At 35.1% G+C, this 19,914-nt stretch overlaps 1 protein-coding gene across 1 annotated transcript in view; it reads left to right on the top strand.

Annotated features, from left to right (window-relative positions):
* Nucleotides 1–790: 790 nt before the first annotated feature.
* The window catches only part of LOC126816130 (T-cell immunomodulatory protein), a 33,933-nt gene continuing 14,809 nt past the window's right edge, over nt 791–19,914 (top strand). The window contains exons 1-15 of the mRNA XM_050542335.2: nt 791–1,023; nt 2,820–3,053; nt 4,502–4,556; nt 5,464–5,544; nt 6,307–6,425; nt 8,113–8,171; nt 8,788–8,869; nt 9,557–9,651; nt 10,734–10,897; nt 11,432–11,582; nt 12,163–12,265; nt 13,897–13,940; nt 16,734–16,812; nt 18,835–18,956; nt 19,551–19,633. Of these exons, the coding sequence (XP_050398292.1) occupies nt 828–1,023; nt 2,820–3,053; nt 4,502–4,556; nt 5,464–5,544; nt 6,307–6,425; nt 8,113–8,171; nt 8,788–8,869; nt 9,557–9,651; nt 10,734–10,897; nt 11,432–11,582; nt 12,163–12,265; nt 13,897–13,940; nt 16,734–16,812; nt 18,835–18,956; nt 19,551–19,633 (1,667 nt within the window). The 5' untranslated portion in view covers nt 791–827. The remainder of the gene's footprint in view (nt 1,024–2,819; nt 3,054–4,501; nt 4,557–5,463; nt 5,545–6,306; nt 6,426–8,112; nt 8,172–8,787; nt 8,870–9,556; nt 9,652–10,733; nt 10,898–11,431; nt 11,583–12,162; nt 12,266–13,896; nt 13,941–16,733; nt 16,813–18,834; nt 18,957–19,550; nt 19,634–19,914) is intronic.

Below are 19,914 nucleotides of genomic sequence, written 5' to 3'. Positions count from 1 at the left end.
CGTTAGACCATTTGGCCACCCAACACGCACCACCCCTATCTCTGGTGAAGCTGCATCAATTATTCTGCAAATGTCAGGTAGGATATTAGCCTATAGGCCTAGATAATGGGAGCCATGGTGGCTCAGTGACTAGTATGTTGGCTCGCTAACATGGAGGTCCTATGTTTGACCCCTGTGTTGGCCGAGAAAGTTCATAAGGATTTTCTGGACAGAGGGCCTGGCACCCACAATAATGTGAATTTCATTTCGGTGGCCTATCTTCTGATGTCATCTGATTTAATAAAGTTACAATGTAATTGTTTTCATGAGGGTTGTAACTATCAAATCCACACCTAAAATGTAGGCTTATGTTATTGTTAGTATGTAATGTATCATTAATAAAATTCCAGTCTTACGTGTAAAATAAAAATCATTCAATTTCTTCAGAGTTTCCTCGTGAGACTCTACGTCCTGTGCCATTTCAGCAGTGTGCCATACATCACTCTGCTGCCTTTTAAAGGTTTTATTAACATGAATGCGAAGGTTATCACTCATTTTTGTTTGGAGGCCAATTTGTAGCCCTCCCTGCCGCGGCTCTGGTTTTCAGATTGACACTGACAGCGCTAAAATAGATCAGGTTCTAAATAATCGGTAAAGAACCCATTGCTACAACCAGAACTGCTGCTGTCGCTGATTAAAGCTTTGTTCCTTATTGCCTTTTTTCCTTAATTTACGAGATAAATTAACCATGTAACCCAAATTAATGCAATGTCGCAAATGTCGTAAACGAAGACCAATTTCCGTTATACATGTAATGCGCAACGCTTTATGGCTCAATGGCTGATTAGATGAGTCAAAATGACATGATGTGGATTTTAACAGTTTTTGTCGCGTTATTATTTCTTAATTTCACTAAAAATTGTCAGGGTTCTTTTTCTGACACTTCGTCTGGTATTTTTGGAAGAACCAAAAATGGTCTCTTAGCAGCTTTTGGCGATTTTAACGCCGACAAAGCTACCGATGTGTTTATCCTCTCTGACGACGGTTTGTTGACATTTTTTGTGTGCAAATCTCATGACTGAATTATGGTTCAGCTTATTGTACATTCTGTTCAGTTGAATAATAAGTTAACAAACCTAAAATTTATATCTTTGAACATTAGCCATATCAACGTACTGCACCGATTTGCCACGGGGCGGCCACTAGCTTAGGAATTATAACGTAACAGCATTTTAAGACTCTTATATATTGGTTTTGAATATAATCATGATCATGGGATATATTTAAAAGGCAGTGGATATTTAACCGGCAAAGTATCTATTTCCGCTATTTTACCGTACATCGTTTCTGATTGGCTAATTTGTATGATGAGGTCATACCTTATATAGCGGAAGTAGATACTTTGCCGTATACGGTCAAAATATACACTGCGTAACCCTTACCCAACACTGCAACAGTTCAAACCCAAATCCTAACCCAAACCCTAACCCAACAGTTCTTTTCGTCCTTTGTCTAACATTGCTTCTTTCTCCGTTTCTTATAAAGGAACGAAATAGCCATACTTGAATTTCTATGGTAGAAACTGGAGAATTATTTTTAAAAGATAATAAATGTAAATTGTAGAAAAGCATTTAGAATATTATTCTATTTTGGTCGAGGGCGGATTTTGGTTTTTAATTTAAGTACTAAGACTGTCAGTGGTTTATGTTTTTCTCCTAAAATCGTGCCGAACTTGAAAGACGAGTTGCCAAAATGGTGGAATATATCAAGAATCGCACAACTGCGCAAGTCGAACGATGTACGGTACAATAGCGGAAGTAGATACTTTGCCGTATACGGTTAAATATCTACTTCATATTTAAAAATAGAATATATATAAAAAAAATGATCCAGTCTTCTTCAATAAGTGTTTAGCATCGCAGACAAGTTGTTTTATTTTTATTATCTTATAGCAGGTTTTTGGGGAGGGGGGGTCTCTCCTGTGGGAGAAGGCGGCTATACATCTATCTCCAAGCCACATACGTTCACAGCAGGGATCTAAACCACGGCTGAAAGCCAGAGGTGACCAGCCAGCTAGAGCATGAAGCGAGACACTAGGCTATCCCAACCTTATAAATACTGTAACTAAGTTTGTTTTAGTTAATGGCATAAAACAATCTGGTTAAAACACAGATCCTATTTCGTTTCGTTTTTATAGTTCAAAATTTCGTTTTACTTGCCTTTACGACACTTTGATCTGGAAGACTTGTTATTTAACTCGTGTTCTGCTTGAAATGAGGGGTCAGCCAATCAAATGGTCTGTCGAATCGAGTGTTTGACCTTTTTTGCCCGGAACTGTGGGTAATCCACTAGTAACATCAATGCCTATTGGTTAATCAAATGTCTGATGTCATAGGTCAAGAGTCAGTCTTTTGACCCCTGACGTGACGTATCGCTATAACTTGTCAAATCTTCATGTAGTGTAGGCCATCGAAAGTATAAAAAAACGAAATATAGATCTGGGCCCTGTTTCACGAAATTTTAACTAAAGATAAAATCAAAATTTTAGTAGATACTTCAATTTTGATTGGCTAAGCACTAAAATCAATCTAATATTATCCAATCAGATTACTAAAATTTGGATTTTATCTTAGTTAAAATTTCGTGAAACAGGCCCTAGTATTTTAATCAGATTGGGCATAAAACATCCATTGGCTGACTGTGAACTGGACTTAAAAATTTTGTTTGAACTGTATGTTACACACAGTGTTTACAATGTTGAGTGTGATTTAATTACCATAATTTATTTTACACGTCATACGGTACATGTATGTAATAAATTGTTTGTCTTTTTTTTGCAGGGAAATCCATCCAACTTGTTCTGGGAACAACTGAAAAAATAGATGCATCTTATTCTGAAAAGGAATTGATCAGTAAATCCCAAACAAATGATACCTATATTGTAAATGTAGTACCAGCGGATTTTGATGGTGATTCTATGATGGATGTCATGGTTACAAGAAGAAATGAAGGTGTTACACAGGGACCATTACAAGTAGTCATCTACTGGGGAAATATCCTCAAAAATAATTTAGGTAGGACTTCATTGCCAGCAGTTTGCTTTAAAATTATACTATTTATGCTTAGAAGATCATTTCCATTTTGTACATGTAAATTCTCTTTAAAGCTGAACTCCGATTACAAAACTACAGAAATAATTAAAGGAGCTAAATCGCTAATATTTGGGACCTATATAATAATGTAATCTGATTGTATATAAACTGATTTACATTCAATTGTTTCCGTTTTGACTCTTAATTTCAAATCAGTTATGTCCAGCAAATTACTACATGTGTCTCAACCCTATAGCAATTTCTAGCGTCTGGTTATTCCAGTCTATTGAGCAGGCTCTCCAGTTGAATATGTCTAGCCTCGTTCTTTCTGGTCACTTGTTGCAAATCACGCTAAAACGCACTATGGTACACGAATGGTAAAATGTTTATTTTGTCTTAAATATTGGATATCAGAAGCCTGTCTTTTCCTGTTAAGATCACAGCATCAATGTTGATTTGAATTGACAAATAATTCGTATTTTCAACGTGTAAGACTTTGGATGGTATTGAGTTAGAGACTTAGCTACTTTAAATAAAAAAAGGTAAAGCCCAAAACAACCGCCATACTTGTTTTGTTTTGAATTTGTAGAACAACAATGCCGATTACTTTGGGCAAACAAACACATAGACAGGCCACACCCACTTCCAGTAAACGCCGTATGAATTATTTCTGTAGTTTTGTAATCAGAGTTCAGCTTTAATTGTTTGCATAGGACAAAAGTCAATAATCCTGTTAATAAAATGATTGCGCAAGTAAAAGATCATTTGACAGATGGAATTTACAGAAGAGTAAGGACAAAACATGTTATGCAGTCCAGAAACCACACCCTCCACTGCACGTGTAATTTTACCAAATTGGAAAAATTTATATTTGTGAGTTTCTAAATAAAAAAAATAGAGAGAGAGAGAGATGGGGTTTAATGTCCAATCGACATAAACTAGGTCATTTCGGGACTAACACATGGTTCAATTTTATTTCAATAATTCGCGTGTGGGTCTTTAGCAGTGGGAGGAAACCGGAGGACCCGGAGAAAACCCACGAGGTTGGACAGGCGACCCTACTCCTTGTCACATACAACCGGGGAATCGAAACCACACCAGTTGACTCAATGACAGACTTTATGGTACAGCGGGCACTTGCTAACCATTCAGCCGTCCAGCCCCCCTCTAAATAAAAAAAGAATAGCATTGACAAGACATTTAAATCCTACTTATTTACAAACTTATTGTACGTAACTTTTGCTAGCATCTCTATAGATATTATACAGTACTATACTTACAATAAATGTATTTATTTTATGGTTGATCATTTTCTTAATTCAGAATTTCAACTTAGTGGTAGGAGTGATTTTTTTTTATTATTTTTTATTATTCATTTTTTTATACATACTTGTTTTTATTACAACATTCTGTATTTTAATTAATTTCAGATACAATACCATTAGTTATAAAGGAAACATTCGCAGATCAACCAGCAATAATAGAGTTAGTTGTTTTGTATTTTTTTTTAATTTTTATTATTAAATTAGATTACCTACACAATTTGAGTCGTCACTCAGTTATGGCCATTTCAAGATTCCATGAGTTTTATGCATTATAGAAAGAAGTGGTTTTCAACAAAACTCTTGACCAGTTCTTGCATTTTCTTTAATTAGCTATGCCTAGCTTCAGTTTTAATATGATTAATATCTACATGTAAATCAATTTTTTTGTTGAAAAATTGTGTGGATAGTTATTGTTGCCTGTATCTCTTTAAGCTTCCATTTCAGATTGGGTTTCCTCTCAATAAATTTATTTGCCATGAAAAATTGCTTCGACTTTTAGTTGGTACATATACACGAAGGCCAAAGTATGTTGAAGTGTGAATATGCACATGTAGAGCTTTTGAAGTCATTCTCAAATTTCTTAAAAGATGTAAACACAATCATCAAGGTTATGAAAGCAACATATAGCTTTCTAACAATCTGATTATAATACAGATCTATATTTCGTTTCGTTTTTTTATACCTTCGATAGCCTACACTACATGAAGATCTGAAAAGTTATAGCGATAGGTCACGTCAGGGGTCAAAAGACTGACTTATGACCCTGTGACGTCAGACATTTGATTAACCAATCAGTATTGATGTTAATAGTGGATTACCCACAGTTCCGTGAAAAACACGCCTAAAGCTTGCTGTAACAGACCGTTTCATTGGCTTATCCCTGACACCATTCAGAACACGAGTTAAATAACAACTTTTCCAGATCCAAGTGTAGTAAAGACAAGTAAAACGAAATTTTAAACTATAAAAACGAAACAAAATAGGATCTGTGTTTTAACCAGATTGAGCTTTCTAATAAATATTCTGGCTTTCAGTTATTTGCATCATGTCCAATTTTAATATTTCAGCGTGAATGGAGATATGATTCCAGATTTAGTAGGAGAAAAATTTATGAATGGAGATAAAGAAAGAACATATTGGATATTTGGGTACGTTACTAGATAATGCAATGGCAGATCCCAGGGGATTTGGTGGATTCAAAATATCAGCACCACTCTCTTTGTCTTCCATCTTGTTATCATAAGTTATTACAGCTACATGTATAACTTTTTTTTTAAACCATGTCCTCCTCCACTTCAGAATTTTGTCCCTGCACATATCTCTGATATCCCGACTGCAAAACTGCTATTTGTATGGGGCCAATCTCTCCTTGTAAATGGTTTTGTTTTGGTATTTATAATTTGGGTTTATACAACAACAAATACCAATTTAAGTGAATGGATTTTTGGACCAACCATAAGCGTCCACTTCGCTGTACAGTCCCAAGCTTGTATTAATGCAGGCTTCACTCAAAATGAAAAGAAAATTATTAATTTACAAGAAAGACTTAATGCGACTGGTCTTGACAGTATGGCAATAGTCTGTCCGTTGACATCATGAGTGATAATGTAATGATTTAAGCTAGATTGTCACTTTAACCATTTATTTGTCTTATCACAGTAATGGTTAAAGCTAGATAAAGCTAGATGACGTCATGAGTGATAATATAATGATTAAATTAAGCTATTAAAGCTAGCTAAACTGTCACTTTAACCATTTATTTGTCTTATCTCAATAATGGGTAAAGCTAAATAATGTAGATAATAATTTGTATCCGTATGAACAAAATGAATCATTTTATCAGACTAATCCTTACGTTTTTTAAATAAAACCGTTTCCAAAATTCTAATGAAAGTTTAATTTTTCGACAGTGAGGGCAGAAATTATACATTAGAAACAGTCAAAAATGAAACATCTTCCGCTCCTTTAGCACCTCTGTATGTTCCACAGTCCAGCGCATTCTTAGATTTCAACATGGATTTAACAGCAGGTAAGTTGTGTTTTTGTTAGAAAATTGACAACCAGAAATATGTTAAGAAATTTGTCATTTTATTTTCAAGTCACCGTAGATCATTTTAGGGGGTTGGATGCACGTGCTGTATCATAAGGCCTGTCATTGAGTCAACTGGCGTGGTTTCGAATCCCCGGTTGTTTTCTCCTGGTCCTCCAGTTTCTTCCCACTGCTAAAGACCCCTAACGCAAGCGAATTATGGAAATAAAAATAAAACCATATGTAAGTCTCGAAATGTTAAACTCCATTTCTCTCAATCTCTCCCTGTAGATCATTTGAATTTATCAGACAATATCACGGCTTATTCAACGCTAAAATCTACTCAGATTCATTATTTAACATTTACCTGGTTATTAGAAACAATATCTCCCAGCTTGGATTCAATTGGATAAAAAAAGAGGCCCATCAAAGATTTCAGTAGTTCTGGTTTATGTTGACTATATCCTATATCGTCTACAGTGGATGAAGATTGTTAACAAATTTGTAATTTGTCATATCTTTATAAATACTGAACCATTCTGAACCAATCTGATTAAAACACAGATCCTATTTCGTTTCGTTTTTTTATAGTTCAAAATTTTGTTTTACATGTCTTCACAACACTAGGATCTGGAAGAGTTGTTATATAACAGGCGTTCTAGTTGATGTGAGGAATTAACCAATGAAACGGTCTGTTACGGCGAGTTCTTGGCGTGCTCTGCATGGAACTGTGGGTAAACACCTTGAAATGTCAACGCTGACTGATTAATCAATGTCTGACATCATAGGGTCAAAAGTTGCTTGTATAACCCCTGACATGACCTCCCAGTACAACTGGTCAGATCTTCATGTAGTGTAATAGGCCATCGAAAGTATAAAAAAACGAAATATAGAGCTGTATTTTAATTAGATTGTCTTTACTACACCAGGATCTGGAAGAGTTGTTATATATAACCTGCGTTCTATATTCAATTTAGAGAATCAGGTTTCACAATGTTATAACTTGTCATAATATGTTTATAAATTATAAACCTGTTTGAACTTATATTCCATTTAGAGATAAGTATTTTACAATGTTATAGTTTGCAAGGGATGACAAATCCCTGAACTGAGACCAGACTGTGAGATTATGAATATCAAATGTCATGAATATTGCATCTGCATACGCACCCTGTCCATTACTGGCACTCGCCCTGTACAGTCGAATAAAGTGTTTATGTTTCCATTTATATAAACTATTACATTGAGCCGTATAGATAATCTCAAAACTTGGATTCAATCGAATTGAAAACAGGTCCATCAATTAGATTTCGTGAGACATAAAGATGGCGGTGTACCAGTACATAGGGAGCAGCATAGATTGACGCAATTTCAAGAAATAGAAGAGAGAAAAAAGAAAAACTAATATGTTATATTTACAAAAGGGCCAGCATAAATCGTGACATCATATCTCCGTAAATACTGAATAAAACTGAACTATTATTGGACTAAATAAACTATGGCTTCAACCTTGTTATTGTAATTTTGTCTATATATGTTGCTTCAAATTTTGTTATATTGTATTAGGTTAAAAATGTTGAGAAAATACTCTTCGAAACGTCGCCTAAATAAATCAGTAGCTGTTTTCCATAAGTATGTTTATAGTTTATTTATCTGCCCAGTTAAGATAATGTTCTGTTTGTTTCAGATTTGATAACAGTTTCTGATGAAAGTGGAAAAATTCAATTTGAAATCTGGCTAAACCAGGTAGGCTATGCACGTTAGTAATAATATCTGAAAATTTTAATTTAATAATCCATCCACAAAACAGCTTTATTTTCTACAAAATATTTCTGTACATTTTCGTAACTTGTGAAATACAGCTAGGATACAGTATGGGAAATGTCAATGGTAGATGATCTCCTAGCTTGGAATTAAAAGAGACTCATCAAAAGATTCTAGCAAAGATTATAGATGGTACTGGCTTGTTTTCACCCCGTTAATGTCATCTGTAGATGATGCCAATTGTTGACATGCACCATTTCAACGATGATTCTCTTGGCTATATCCAATCGGATTAAAACACAGATCCTATTTCGTTTCGTTTTTTATAGTTCAACATTTCGTTTTACTTGTCTTTACTACACTAGGATCTAGAAGAGTAATTATATTACCAGCGTTCTGGTTGAAGTGAGGGATTAGCCAATGAAATGGTCTGTTACCACGAGTTCTGACTGATGTCATACGATCAAAAGTCGTTCGTATGACCCCTGACGCAACCAGTCAGATCTTCATGTATTGAAAAGCGAACCAAAATCAGATTGGGCTTTATCAAGAAAATGTTAATCTTTCAAAGGGATCTAATTTTGATTGTTATTTTTAGAAAGGTAAATTACTGTGGAATCAGACAATTGTATCACCCGAAGAATTAAAATCATTTGGTCAACCAGTATTTTTAGATATGGGTAAGTTTAAACATAAATCTTTTTCCTTAAAATGTGAAGAAATTAACTAGAAATGTTTCTTGAAAGATTTAAATCTCTGCTACAGCGGTGTTGAGTAATTAATTAGTCTGTATCATAAGGTCCGTCATTCAGTCAACTGGCGTGATTTTGATTCCCCGGTTGTATGTGTCAAGGAGTTGGGTCGTCTGTCCAACCTCATGAGTTTTCTTTGAGTCCTCCGGTCTCCTCCCACTGCTAAAGACCACTATGCGCAAGTGAATTGTTGAAATAAAATTAAATCATGTGTTAGTCCCAAAATGAACTAGTTTGTGTTGAGTGGACGTTAAACTATGCGACAGTAGAAATCCAACAGTTTTAACAATTTATCTACAATGGTTTGAATCTAAACATTAAATACTCTCTCTCTCTCTCTCCTGCTAAAACAGGACAACTACAAGATACCTGAGTTTTAGTGACAAGGCTTAGTATCCAAATTATAGAGCACTATGTTACAGGGTCAGCAAATATCGACTGCTGATCACTTTAGGTCAGGTAGTTAGTTAGAACACTGTGTTACCTAGTATCATTGTTAGTTGATTACAATAATGTATTAAGTCGTGAGATCGCATTCCTGATCTAATCAGGTTTTTTGGGGGACTTAGTTTTCAGATGACAACTAAATTTATGAAATAAAACTGTCTATTTTAGATAATGATCATAGTGTTGATATAGTATTACCAGGTTGTACAGATGCTACTGACTGTACTACTACTAGTGCAATATATGTCTGGTCCAAAAATGAGGTGAGTAACTATTATTAATATCGTCATAACTGAATCGTTTAGATACGATAGATTATTCAACTACTGCATTATTTACGTAAGATAGACTATTCACTTACATGGGATAGACTGTTCAACTACTATTTACATAGGATAGACTATTCAACTAATATTTATATAGGATAAACTATTACAAATACTATATCATTTACATAGGATAGACTATTCATGCAATTCTGCATCATATACATAGGATAGACTATTCAAGTACTGTATCAGATACATAGGATAGACTATTCAAGTACTTATCAGATCTTACATAGGATAGACTATTCAAGTACTATTTACATAGGATAGACTAAGGGTGGATTTGGAAAAATAGGGGTACATTTAGGAAAAGGGCGTGGAGGGGGAGGGGACATCTAGGAAAGGGGGTGTATTTAGGGAAAGTGTCTGATGGAACTTCTAGGAAGGAAATGTATTTAGGAAAATAGTGTTGAGGGAAGATCTAGTATTGATGGAAGGGGGGGATGCATTTTAGTAAGAGGCATCAAGGGAATAGTGTATGAAAAGAAGAGTTAACCCCTTAACTGTGTAGTTTTTAAAACGTTAACTACCCCCTATTGTGTAATTAATTTGACGAAAAACGTCATTTTTGGACCTTTGTATTCCTGAATAAACACTATAGTAGACTGAAACCATATTAAAACTAACGGTAAATAGAGTTGTCTCCCTTCAATTAGATTTCCTCGACCAGACATTATATAACGTCCTACACATGCTGCGATCGTATGTTCGAGGAATAGGTTGGGGAAAATACCTCCGGGGCGTTATATTACATCCTACACACGGTGAGTGGCAGTTGTCCAGGACGTTATATAACGCCCTACGCAGTTAACAGGTTAAGAGGGGTACCATCCCAGGTAAGAGGTTGATGGTGTGTGCAGGAGAGACAAGGAAAAGTATGGGTAGGCTTCGAACAGTGTTAGAGATATAAGTTTTCATTTCCTCACCCTTAGACATACTGCATTCTGTAGAACTGACCATATGTTAAAATAGACATGGGTGTCTTAATTGTTTGTTTATAAATATTCTATTTTCAGTGGTATAAATTAGATGTTAAATTTAATGATGGAACCAATCAATGGGGATTCCTCCCAGACAATACTATCCCAACTCTTTCTGTACCTATCAATCTCAGAATGGGAGACTTGAATCTAGATGGCTTCCCAGATGCATTGACAGTTTTATCCTGGAAAAAAGCAGAGTGAGTGAAATTGCGATATATTTTAATGTCATTTATGGCAAGATTTGGGGCCTTTTGTGTGGAATATTTTTCACCACAAGTGTTCCACAAGATATTGGACATCAAAAAGAAATCAGTTTTTTTTTCAAAAATATCTTTTAAGATCCCCTTTATCCCTGTTCACGTAATTAACTTAGTTGTTTCAAAATATATTCCTTTATGATATTACTAATATTAGACATTCTTTTTATACAACCATGTTTTAGAAATTATATCTGAACTAATGGGGGTTGGGTGGTCTAGCGGTTTAATGTGTGTGCGGGAAATCACAAGGTCACAAGGTCTGTCATTGAGTCAAGTGGCGTGGATTTCAGTTCTCTGCTTGTAAATGAGAAGTAGTATGGCTATCTGTCCAACCTCATGGGTGTTCTCAGGTTCCTCCGGTTTCCTCCCACTGCTAAAGACATCTAAGGGCATGCAAATTATTTAAATAAGATTGAACCATTTGTTAGCCTAGTCCCGAAATAATCTATGTGGTTAACATTTTCTTTTTAGGAATACATCTCAAGTAGCATATGTTTTAAAAAATGTTGGTTGCAGTACCTGTGATGGATTTTCTCGAACTTTTACAATTCAATTCTCGGATCCGCTAACCAAACCAACAACAATTCCTGTTTTGGTAGCTTTCTTCGACATAGGAGAAAATGTACGTAAAATGAAAAAAAGATCTAAAATTGTTTTTACTAATTAACACACAATATATATATATTTTGATTGCATTATAATTGGGGGCTGCAGTGACTCAGTGAGTAACCTAGATTTCCTCTCTTTGCTCACTTTCTTGGCTGAGAAAGTTCATCTGAATATTCCAGCGCGGTTCCCCCTTGTCAGTCATGTAGGACCTGGCAAGGGACAGTGTATAGTCCATCGGATGGGAAGACAAACTGAGGTCCTGTGTAAACATTGACTTGCACGTAAAAGAACCCTTGACAGAATTCGAAATAAGACTGTGCCATAGTGCTGCTGTCAGGGCAAAATGGCCCTCATACTGTGTGGCGTATGCCCGTCTTCATTAGCCCAGTCAGAGCAGAAAAGTCGGACATTAAACCCCATTTCATTTTATTTTATAGCACACTGTATGGCATATGCCCATCTTCATTAGCCCAGTCTGTATAGGACATTAAAAAACCTGTTTCATTTCATTGCATTTTAAAAAATTACTCTTTGATTTACATTGTCAGTGGTTTATGATGTAGAGTAATGTTTAATTTGATTGTTATTTTCAGGGTATTTTAGACATAGTTTTGTCGAATTATCAAGATAAAAAAACACATCTTCAGGCTTTATCTCAAGTTTTTACAGAAGATGCATATTTCATTAAAATCATGGGTGAGTTATTAAATTGTTACATTTTAAAATTTTGGTGTTGTAGACACTTAGAAGTCCATGAGCATGATTTGAGTGATATAGGCATGCCTTGCAAACTATAATATTGAAAAAGTTAAATTTCTAAGAGGAATATCAGTCTAAAATGGATCAATTTGTTCAGTATTTACAAAAGATATAATAATGTAAAAATCCATTGATCTATGCTGTCCCTTTTTGTAAAGCGTACACATTAACTTTCTATTTTGTCTCTTCTTTTCTTGACAGAATCTGTCGACAAAACCCATCTACATTTCATTTAAGTTGAACTTTCCGCTATTTTGCAATCTACGGTAGGCTAATTGCCAAAAAACAAGTCTCTGTACTGTCAGAATGATCTCATGATATTATAGCACGCCACCTTAACGTGTCTGCGAATCTAATTGATAGTCATTTTCTTATCTGATTAAATCCCAATCTGGTTAAAACACAGATCCTATTTCGTTTCGTTTTTATAGTTCAAAATTTTGTTTTACTTGTCTTTACTACACTTGGATCTGGAAGAGTTGTTATTTTACTCGTGTTCTGAATGGTGGCAGGGATAAGCCAATGAAACGGTCTGTTACGGCGAGCTTTAGGCTTATTTTTCACGGAACTGTGGGTAATCCACTAGTAACATCAATGCTGATTGGTTAATCAAATGTCTGACACCATAGGGTCATAAGTCAGTCTTTTGACCCCTGACGTGACCTATCTCTATAACTTGTCAGATCTTCATGTGGTGTAGGCCATTGAAAGTATAAAAAAATGAAACGAAATATAGATATGTATGTTTAATCAGATTAATTAAATCCAAGTCAGGAGATTATCTAGTGTTGATATTTTAATTTCTTAAATACATGTTAAATAATCAATCTGAGTATATAAGCATGGATTAAGCTGTGAGAAATTTGAAATTTTCGGACAAAAAAATGAATCACGCACTGTTACAATTAATTGGTTATTGACAGTTTATATCGGCCGTCAGTTGACGAGAAAGAGAATAGGGGTTTAACATCCACTTGAAACAAACTAGGTTATTTCGGGACTTACATGGGTTAGGTTTATTTCAATAATTCGCTTGCACGTAGGGGGACCTGAAGAAATCCCACACGTCCGATGCAGGACGGAGGGCCTGACAAGGACAGATGTCTAGTTGTTTGGATGGGACGAAAAGATGAGGTCCTACGTACACATTGGCGTGCACGTAAAAGATCCCTTGACAGTTGGAATTCGATATAAGAGTAGGCTGTAGTGCCGCTGTCCGGGCAAAATTTCCCTCATAGCACACTGTATGGTGTATGCCCGTCTTCATTCGCCCGGTTCATAGCAAAACAGTAGAAAGTTAAACCCCATTTCATTTCTTCTATGGAACTTAATCACTTTTATTACTGGGTGACATTTTGCCTAGGCTTCTCGTAGAGTTTATCAAGCAATGGTAAAATATAAAACGTGATGTAAAAACAGTACTTAGTTAATTATGACCAATCAGAGACATCCCACTATTTACCTCGAAGGTAACCTATTATCATTTCTTTCCTCCAATCCTTTCACGTCTAAACATAACTCTTATCGCCATTGACAATAAGATGATTTATTATTTATATATATTTTAGTGTTAAGTGGTTTATGTAAAGATGATTGTCCAGCTGGTCATCAGGTAAGAAGAATGTCATATTTGTTTTAAAACAGGGTTATCTTGAAATGAGCTGTGATTATGCAGTTGGACGATTTACCCAATACTACTAGGGGTTTCAGGTCAAAGTTTCAAATGACAGAAAAAAATTTTTTTTAAATATTTTGTGAAAATATACATAAAATGCTACCCAAATTTTTTTATTTCATCAAAATATTCTGATTAGATCAAAAGTTATGGAATTTTAAAATCTGAGATCGACGTCAATAATGTAATCAAAATGCTCTATACCAGTCAATGCGTGGCATGGCACCAAAATAAGTGCTTTTCAGTCATATTTGAGTGACGTCATAAGCGGTATTTTCCCTTCAGAATTGCTAGTACCAATTTTAAAACTGAAATCCGCACGTTATTGTCAGCTAAAATTTATTAAAATCGTAATAATTTGAATGATAATATGTCAAATATTTATAATCTGGATGATACCTCAAGAAACTTTTTTTATATTTAGTCGAATTTGGCAATTTTCATTCATCAAAACAGATAAATCCCATTTTCTACGGGTCTACTTGTCCGACCACGTTGTATCAACAACCATAATAACCACAAAAATGTTATCTATCGTTTGATTGGTTCTATATCAAAATCCCCCGGTAACTAAGAAGCGGATTCACCAATGAAGTGAGTCGTAGCAATGGAAAATCTCAGGCCGTGTGACGTCAGAGCGGTATTTTCCTGCGAGCGTCTCATGTAAACAAACGGTCATTTCGCTTACATTTTGATAATTTTTTAGCCTGAATCTTTGCTGATATTGAGATAGCACACTATATGCCCGTCTTCATTAGCCCAGTCGGAGCAGAACAGTAGAACGTTAAACCCTATTTCATTTCATTTCATTTCATATAAAATAAAAAGAATTAATTCAGGGAATTAGCAAAATTTTTACAATAAACTGGAAAAGTATATTTATAGTATCGGTACCCGGTAGTTTAAGGGTCTGAAAGTCTAGCTAAATATGACCAAATATCTCCCAATACTACAAAATTCAACCACATACTAACTTATTATTATCCAAAATTGACAGAATTCTGCAATTACTTCAATATCAATGAATTAATTCCTTTAATAAGTAATAAATGAAACAGCTAATCATTGAATAAATAATTTATTTTCAACAAGTAAACATTTTGTTATTCAAATAATTTTACTTTTATGTCATTTTTAGGTAATATTACCACTAATATTTGTTAGTATTAGGTGATCAATTTGCCATACATTTTTGCAATTTTTCCACTTATTAACTAAAACCTTTTGTCATATAATTGAAGTATTCTGTTAGTTTTTCTCAATATTGAGGTAGTACATGTATGTGGTGGTATTTGGTAGTATTTAGTTAATATTGGGGTCGTATTTGGTAGTATTTAGTTAGTATTGGAAACTATTGGGTGATATTTAGTATTGGGTAGTATTGGGTGGTATTTTGTAGTATTTAGGTAGTATTTATTAGTATTGGGTAATATTTAGTTAGTATTGGGTGGTGTTGGGTAGTATTGGGTGGTATTTTGTAGTATTTAGTTAGTATTTGGGGTTGTATTAGGTAGCATTGGGGAGGTAATTAGTTTGTAAAGGGGTGGTATTTGGTAGTATTTACTTAGTATTGGGTGGTATTAGGTAAATAGTCCCACATTTGATTATGCTTTATATTCATGTACAGTAGAATCTGTATGAGCAGCCACTCCTATTCAGCGACATCTCCTTGTAAGCGGTCACGATAAATTCCCCCCGTAGAAATTCTGTTGTTTCATCTCTTTATTCAACGGTCACTCCTCTAGCGCGGCCAGCGGTCACTATTTTACTAATAAATTCAACAAAACATCGCCCATTCAACGGCCATTGTTGAATGATACCATCTTGTCGTTCTTTGTAACACCCCCGCTAATCCCGTGAGTAGTAGTTAATTAACTGGACCCCCACTGATCAGGTAAAAAGAAATGTAAACATAACAATCAACCCGGGATTATCTGTTAATTAATCTTTTGTTTTATTAAACGACTAACCTGATCATTGTTTTCACGCGTAACGACACATTATTTGATACTTTGATGTTTTTTGTTCATGTGCTTTTTTGATAAAATAAAATGAATTCATCGATTTTCTTCACAAAAATGGATAAATATTATCGAATGCATCACAATGGTAGACAGTAGTATCGAAGGTTGCTACAAAATGACAAGTTTACAGAAGTTATGTCCGAGATTTGAGTAAAGAATTTTCGTCCGGCGCAAGATTCAGCGACGGCCAAATTTACCGCTTCCAATGCATCCAAGCGTAATATTTAATTTATGTCGGCACAAAAAGCAACAAGATTTTATTAAGAGGCCACTCCCGTTAAGTTATGTCCGAGATTTGAGTAAAGAATTTTCGTTCGGCGCAAGATTCAGCGACGGCCAAATTTACCGCTTCCAATGCATCCAAGCGTAATATTTAATTTATGTCGGCACAAAAAGCAACGAGATTTTATTAAGAGGCCACTCCCGTTAAGTTATGTCCGAGATTTGAGTAAAGAATTTTCGTTCGGCGCAAGATTCAGCGACGGCCAAATTTACCGCTTCCAATGCATCCAAGCGTAATATTTAATTTATGTCGACACAAAAAGCAACGAGATTTTATTAAGAGGCCACTCCCGTTAAGCGGTCAGTTGTGAAAATTCCCTTGGGTGGCTGCTTAATGCAGATTCTACTGTAGTATTCTCAAATATATTTAGTGTCTGCTGTATCTATTGTCAGGTATATAAGGTTTTGTTTTTTTGTTGACTAGAGATATGGTGTTAATCAAGTTGGACCAGCAGTAAGATATGAGACAGTAAATTCCAACGGAGACCAACAGATTGGAATAGGTATGTACCATCGATATATTCAATCGTAGAAGTTGAAATTAACCCTTACTCAAGACATACACTCATGCTTTGTATTTAATATACTATGGTCAGAATAGTCATTTAGTCATATCCAGCATGGTTTCCCCTTGTCACTGGTGAAGGACCCAGGGCCTGGCAAGTATAGTGTCTAGTCATCGGATGGGACGTAAAAAAATCCTTGACAGTTGGAATTGGGTATAAAGAATAGGTTGTAACACCACTGTCCCGGAAAAATTTTCCCTCATAGTCACAGCACACTGCAGAAACGTAGGACATTAAACCCTATTTCATTTTATTTGGTAAATGGTAGACAAATCTAAAATCCTGACTTTATGTGTGTTGTCCATGTTCCGCAGTTTTCTCCCATTGATAAAGACTTAGGAGAACAAGCAAATTATTGAATATAGATTTACCATATTTTAGTCCCAGCAAAATATCTGAGTTTGTGTTGAGCAGACTTTTACCCCATTTCTCTCTCTCTCATCTAAAATTCTTCATTCTTTAATAAAATAAGGTTCGCACCAGGGTTCTGAATCCATTTTTAAACGAATCAGGTAGAATTGGGTCATATGAGGTCCTGATAGGAACTGGGTTTTAAAATTTCAAGTTTCCATTCCCTTTAATTAGTTTAATACAAGTTATATAACCAGATTTCAACAAAAATAATTCTTGGTAATTTGTTATGAGGAATATATCGTATTCTACTGTAAGTAATTACCACAAATAGCCTATAACATCAAACAGGTACACCGTTCGGAAAATTGTCCATATTTAATTCGCGTACCAGCTTAAAATTCACGTCAGTAATATTCCTGAATAAATTACTGTATTCGTTACTGTAACTGGTGCTAATTAACGGATTATGAACCACATGGCCGATTCTTACTAAGGTATGATTTTTATTGTAGCCGACAAGCAAGTTGATTGACTATTTAATTAACAAGTAATAATTAAACCGTTGTAATTTGGCCGAAAGTAGATTGATTTATGATAGCATAGTGGCCGGTTTATTGTTTTACCAATCGGCTTGATTGAACTTCAAGCGGCTAAAGCCGACAAAAAACAGCCAATTAAAATCCTTAAAATCCAGAAAAAATGAAAATGTGATTTCCAGTACTGGAAAATCCTGGACAAACAAGATTACTCCTTGAAACTCCTGGAAAATTAACATTTGTGGTTTCCCTATATTTTTTAGTAGTAGACAAATGTCTCTGTCGCAGTTGTTAAAATCTCGAAAGAACAATTGGACACTGCAAATGGATACCATTATGCTTGTAAAAAAATGAATAAACTCTGTTGAAATCTAATTTTGATGAGATCCTTTATTTCTTCGAGTCAGTCGAACAATGTTCTTCAAGCGTAAAAAAGATACATTATGATGTAGAATTCTGTACAGGGACTCCTGGAATCTGGTAAATAACTCCTGGAAAGTCCTGGAATTTAAAGTGTTCTGAGTTGTGCACACCCTGTGAAACAAATTAACAGGTTTGTTGGCAAATCAAAATGGGCATTAAACATACATTATGCAAGAGTTAAATCTGCCTATTGAAGGTCTTTGTTTAGGCCTGAAATGTTATATAAACTATTAATTAGACATTTAATAACAAAACAAGACCATAATCAACTCTCGATGGCATCGGATACTCAGGATTTAACTGGATTAGAACAATTCGCCATTTAAATATAATTTAAAAATGGGAAAGCGAGGCTAAGTCTCGAATATACCAGTACCCTGGTTACCACAACGCATATATATCTCATCAAAACTACGAACAATGATAACTTGGCTCAGAATGAAGTAATTTGAATGGAAGTTTCAATATTTTCATTTTACAATATCTACTTTTGAGCTATTATAGCAAGAATGGTCAGTTCTTTATCTAAATCTTACATAATGTATCTTTAATTATTCTGTAATGAATGAGGTTTGATTGTTAAAATCAGTAATGTATAGAAGTCTATACCATAGTAGTTATTGGTTTATCAAATTTGTTTTTTCAGCCTCTCAGTTGACTCAGTCAGCCTATTTTTCTCTGCAACTACCATTTACTGTTTTTGGGTTAGGACAGACACCTAATTTTGTTGACACCTTAGAAGTTGGTGTACCTTATCAAGCCGGAAAAGTAGGTATTTGTTCTGTTTTTTCTTTAATAACAAATGCATTGCCCAAAAGTACTCTCCGTTTTACAACTACAAGCGTAGTTTTCCCTAGTCGGTGGTGCAGGTTGCACCAAGGTCCCGTATACATGTTAGTGTGCACTTAAAAAGAAACCTGTGCACGTTCAAGGCGACGACGATTCTGCTCGCTGACCATTCGCTCGACCGATTGCCTGTATCTAGCATATTATATATTTTCATTCGAATATTTTACGCCAGCGATGTGTGTGTCTGCCCGTGACCAGCGTATTTGACGTCACGATTCCAGATTTTTAATAGTAAATAAATAGCAGCTACCACAGCAAGCTTACTTTTTAGAGGGTTCACCATTTTGTACAGGTAACGTGGTCGACCTAATTTACTTGCAGAGACGATCACTACATGTGCCCACTCGTGATCGGTCGTAAAATATCGCTGGTGAATTTCAATCGCTACAACCAAACAAAAAAATACGCTCGTCTGCGCATAGCTTATAGAAAAGATCATATCTTCTAAGAAGATATGGTTTGACTGAATCTTGTGTATCATATCTTTGGTAAATTTGAATTATTATGTTTCAGAGTCCTAGACATAAGGCATTTACTTCTATAATTCCAAACTCACGTTTAGTTATCACACCATACAAGCTAGATTCTCCTAACAGGTATGTTACTAGACTTGACTATTAAAATCATTTAGATTCTTTCCTTCCCAAATGTTGTCACTGTTAGTCATTTTTGACTCCTCCTAAACCGTTCAGTGGATTTGTCTCGAAGTTGTCAGGGTGAAGTTTATTCAGATTTGTTTAAAGAAAGTTGCTGGGCAAGGGTACCTTTGCAGAGAAAATTTTGGTATATGTTTAAAAAAGACTTTTTTTATCAGAATGACTGAATGGATTTCTTGGAAAGAATGGTAGCAATCAATCATCCTTATACCCCCCCCGTC

The sequence above is a fragment of the Patella vulgata genome, chromosome 3 (genome assembly GCF_932274485.2).
Source record: "Patella vulgata chromosome 3, xgPatVulg1.2, whole genome shotgun sequence".
Classification (NCBI taxonomy): Eukaryota; Metazoa; Mollusca; class Gastropoda; family Patellidae; genus Patella; species Patella vulgata.
Note: the sequence above shows the minus strand (reverse complement) of the source record. Positions and strands in the feature narration are given on the sequence as shown.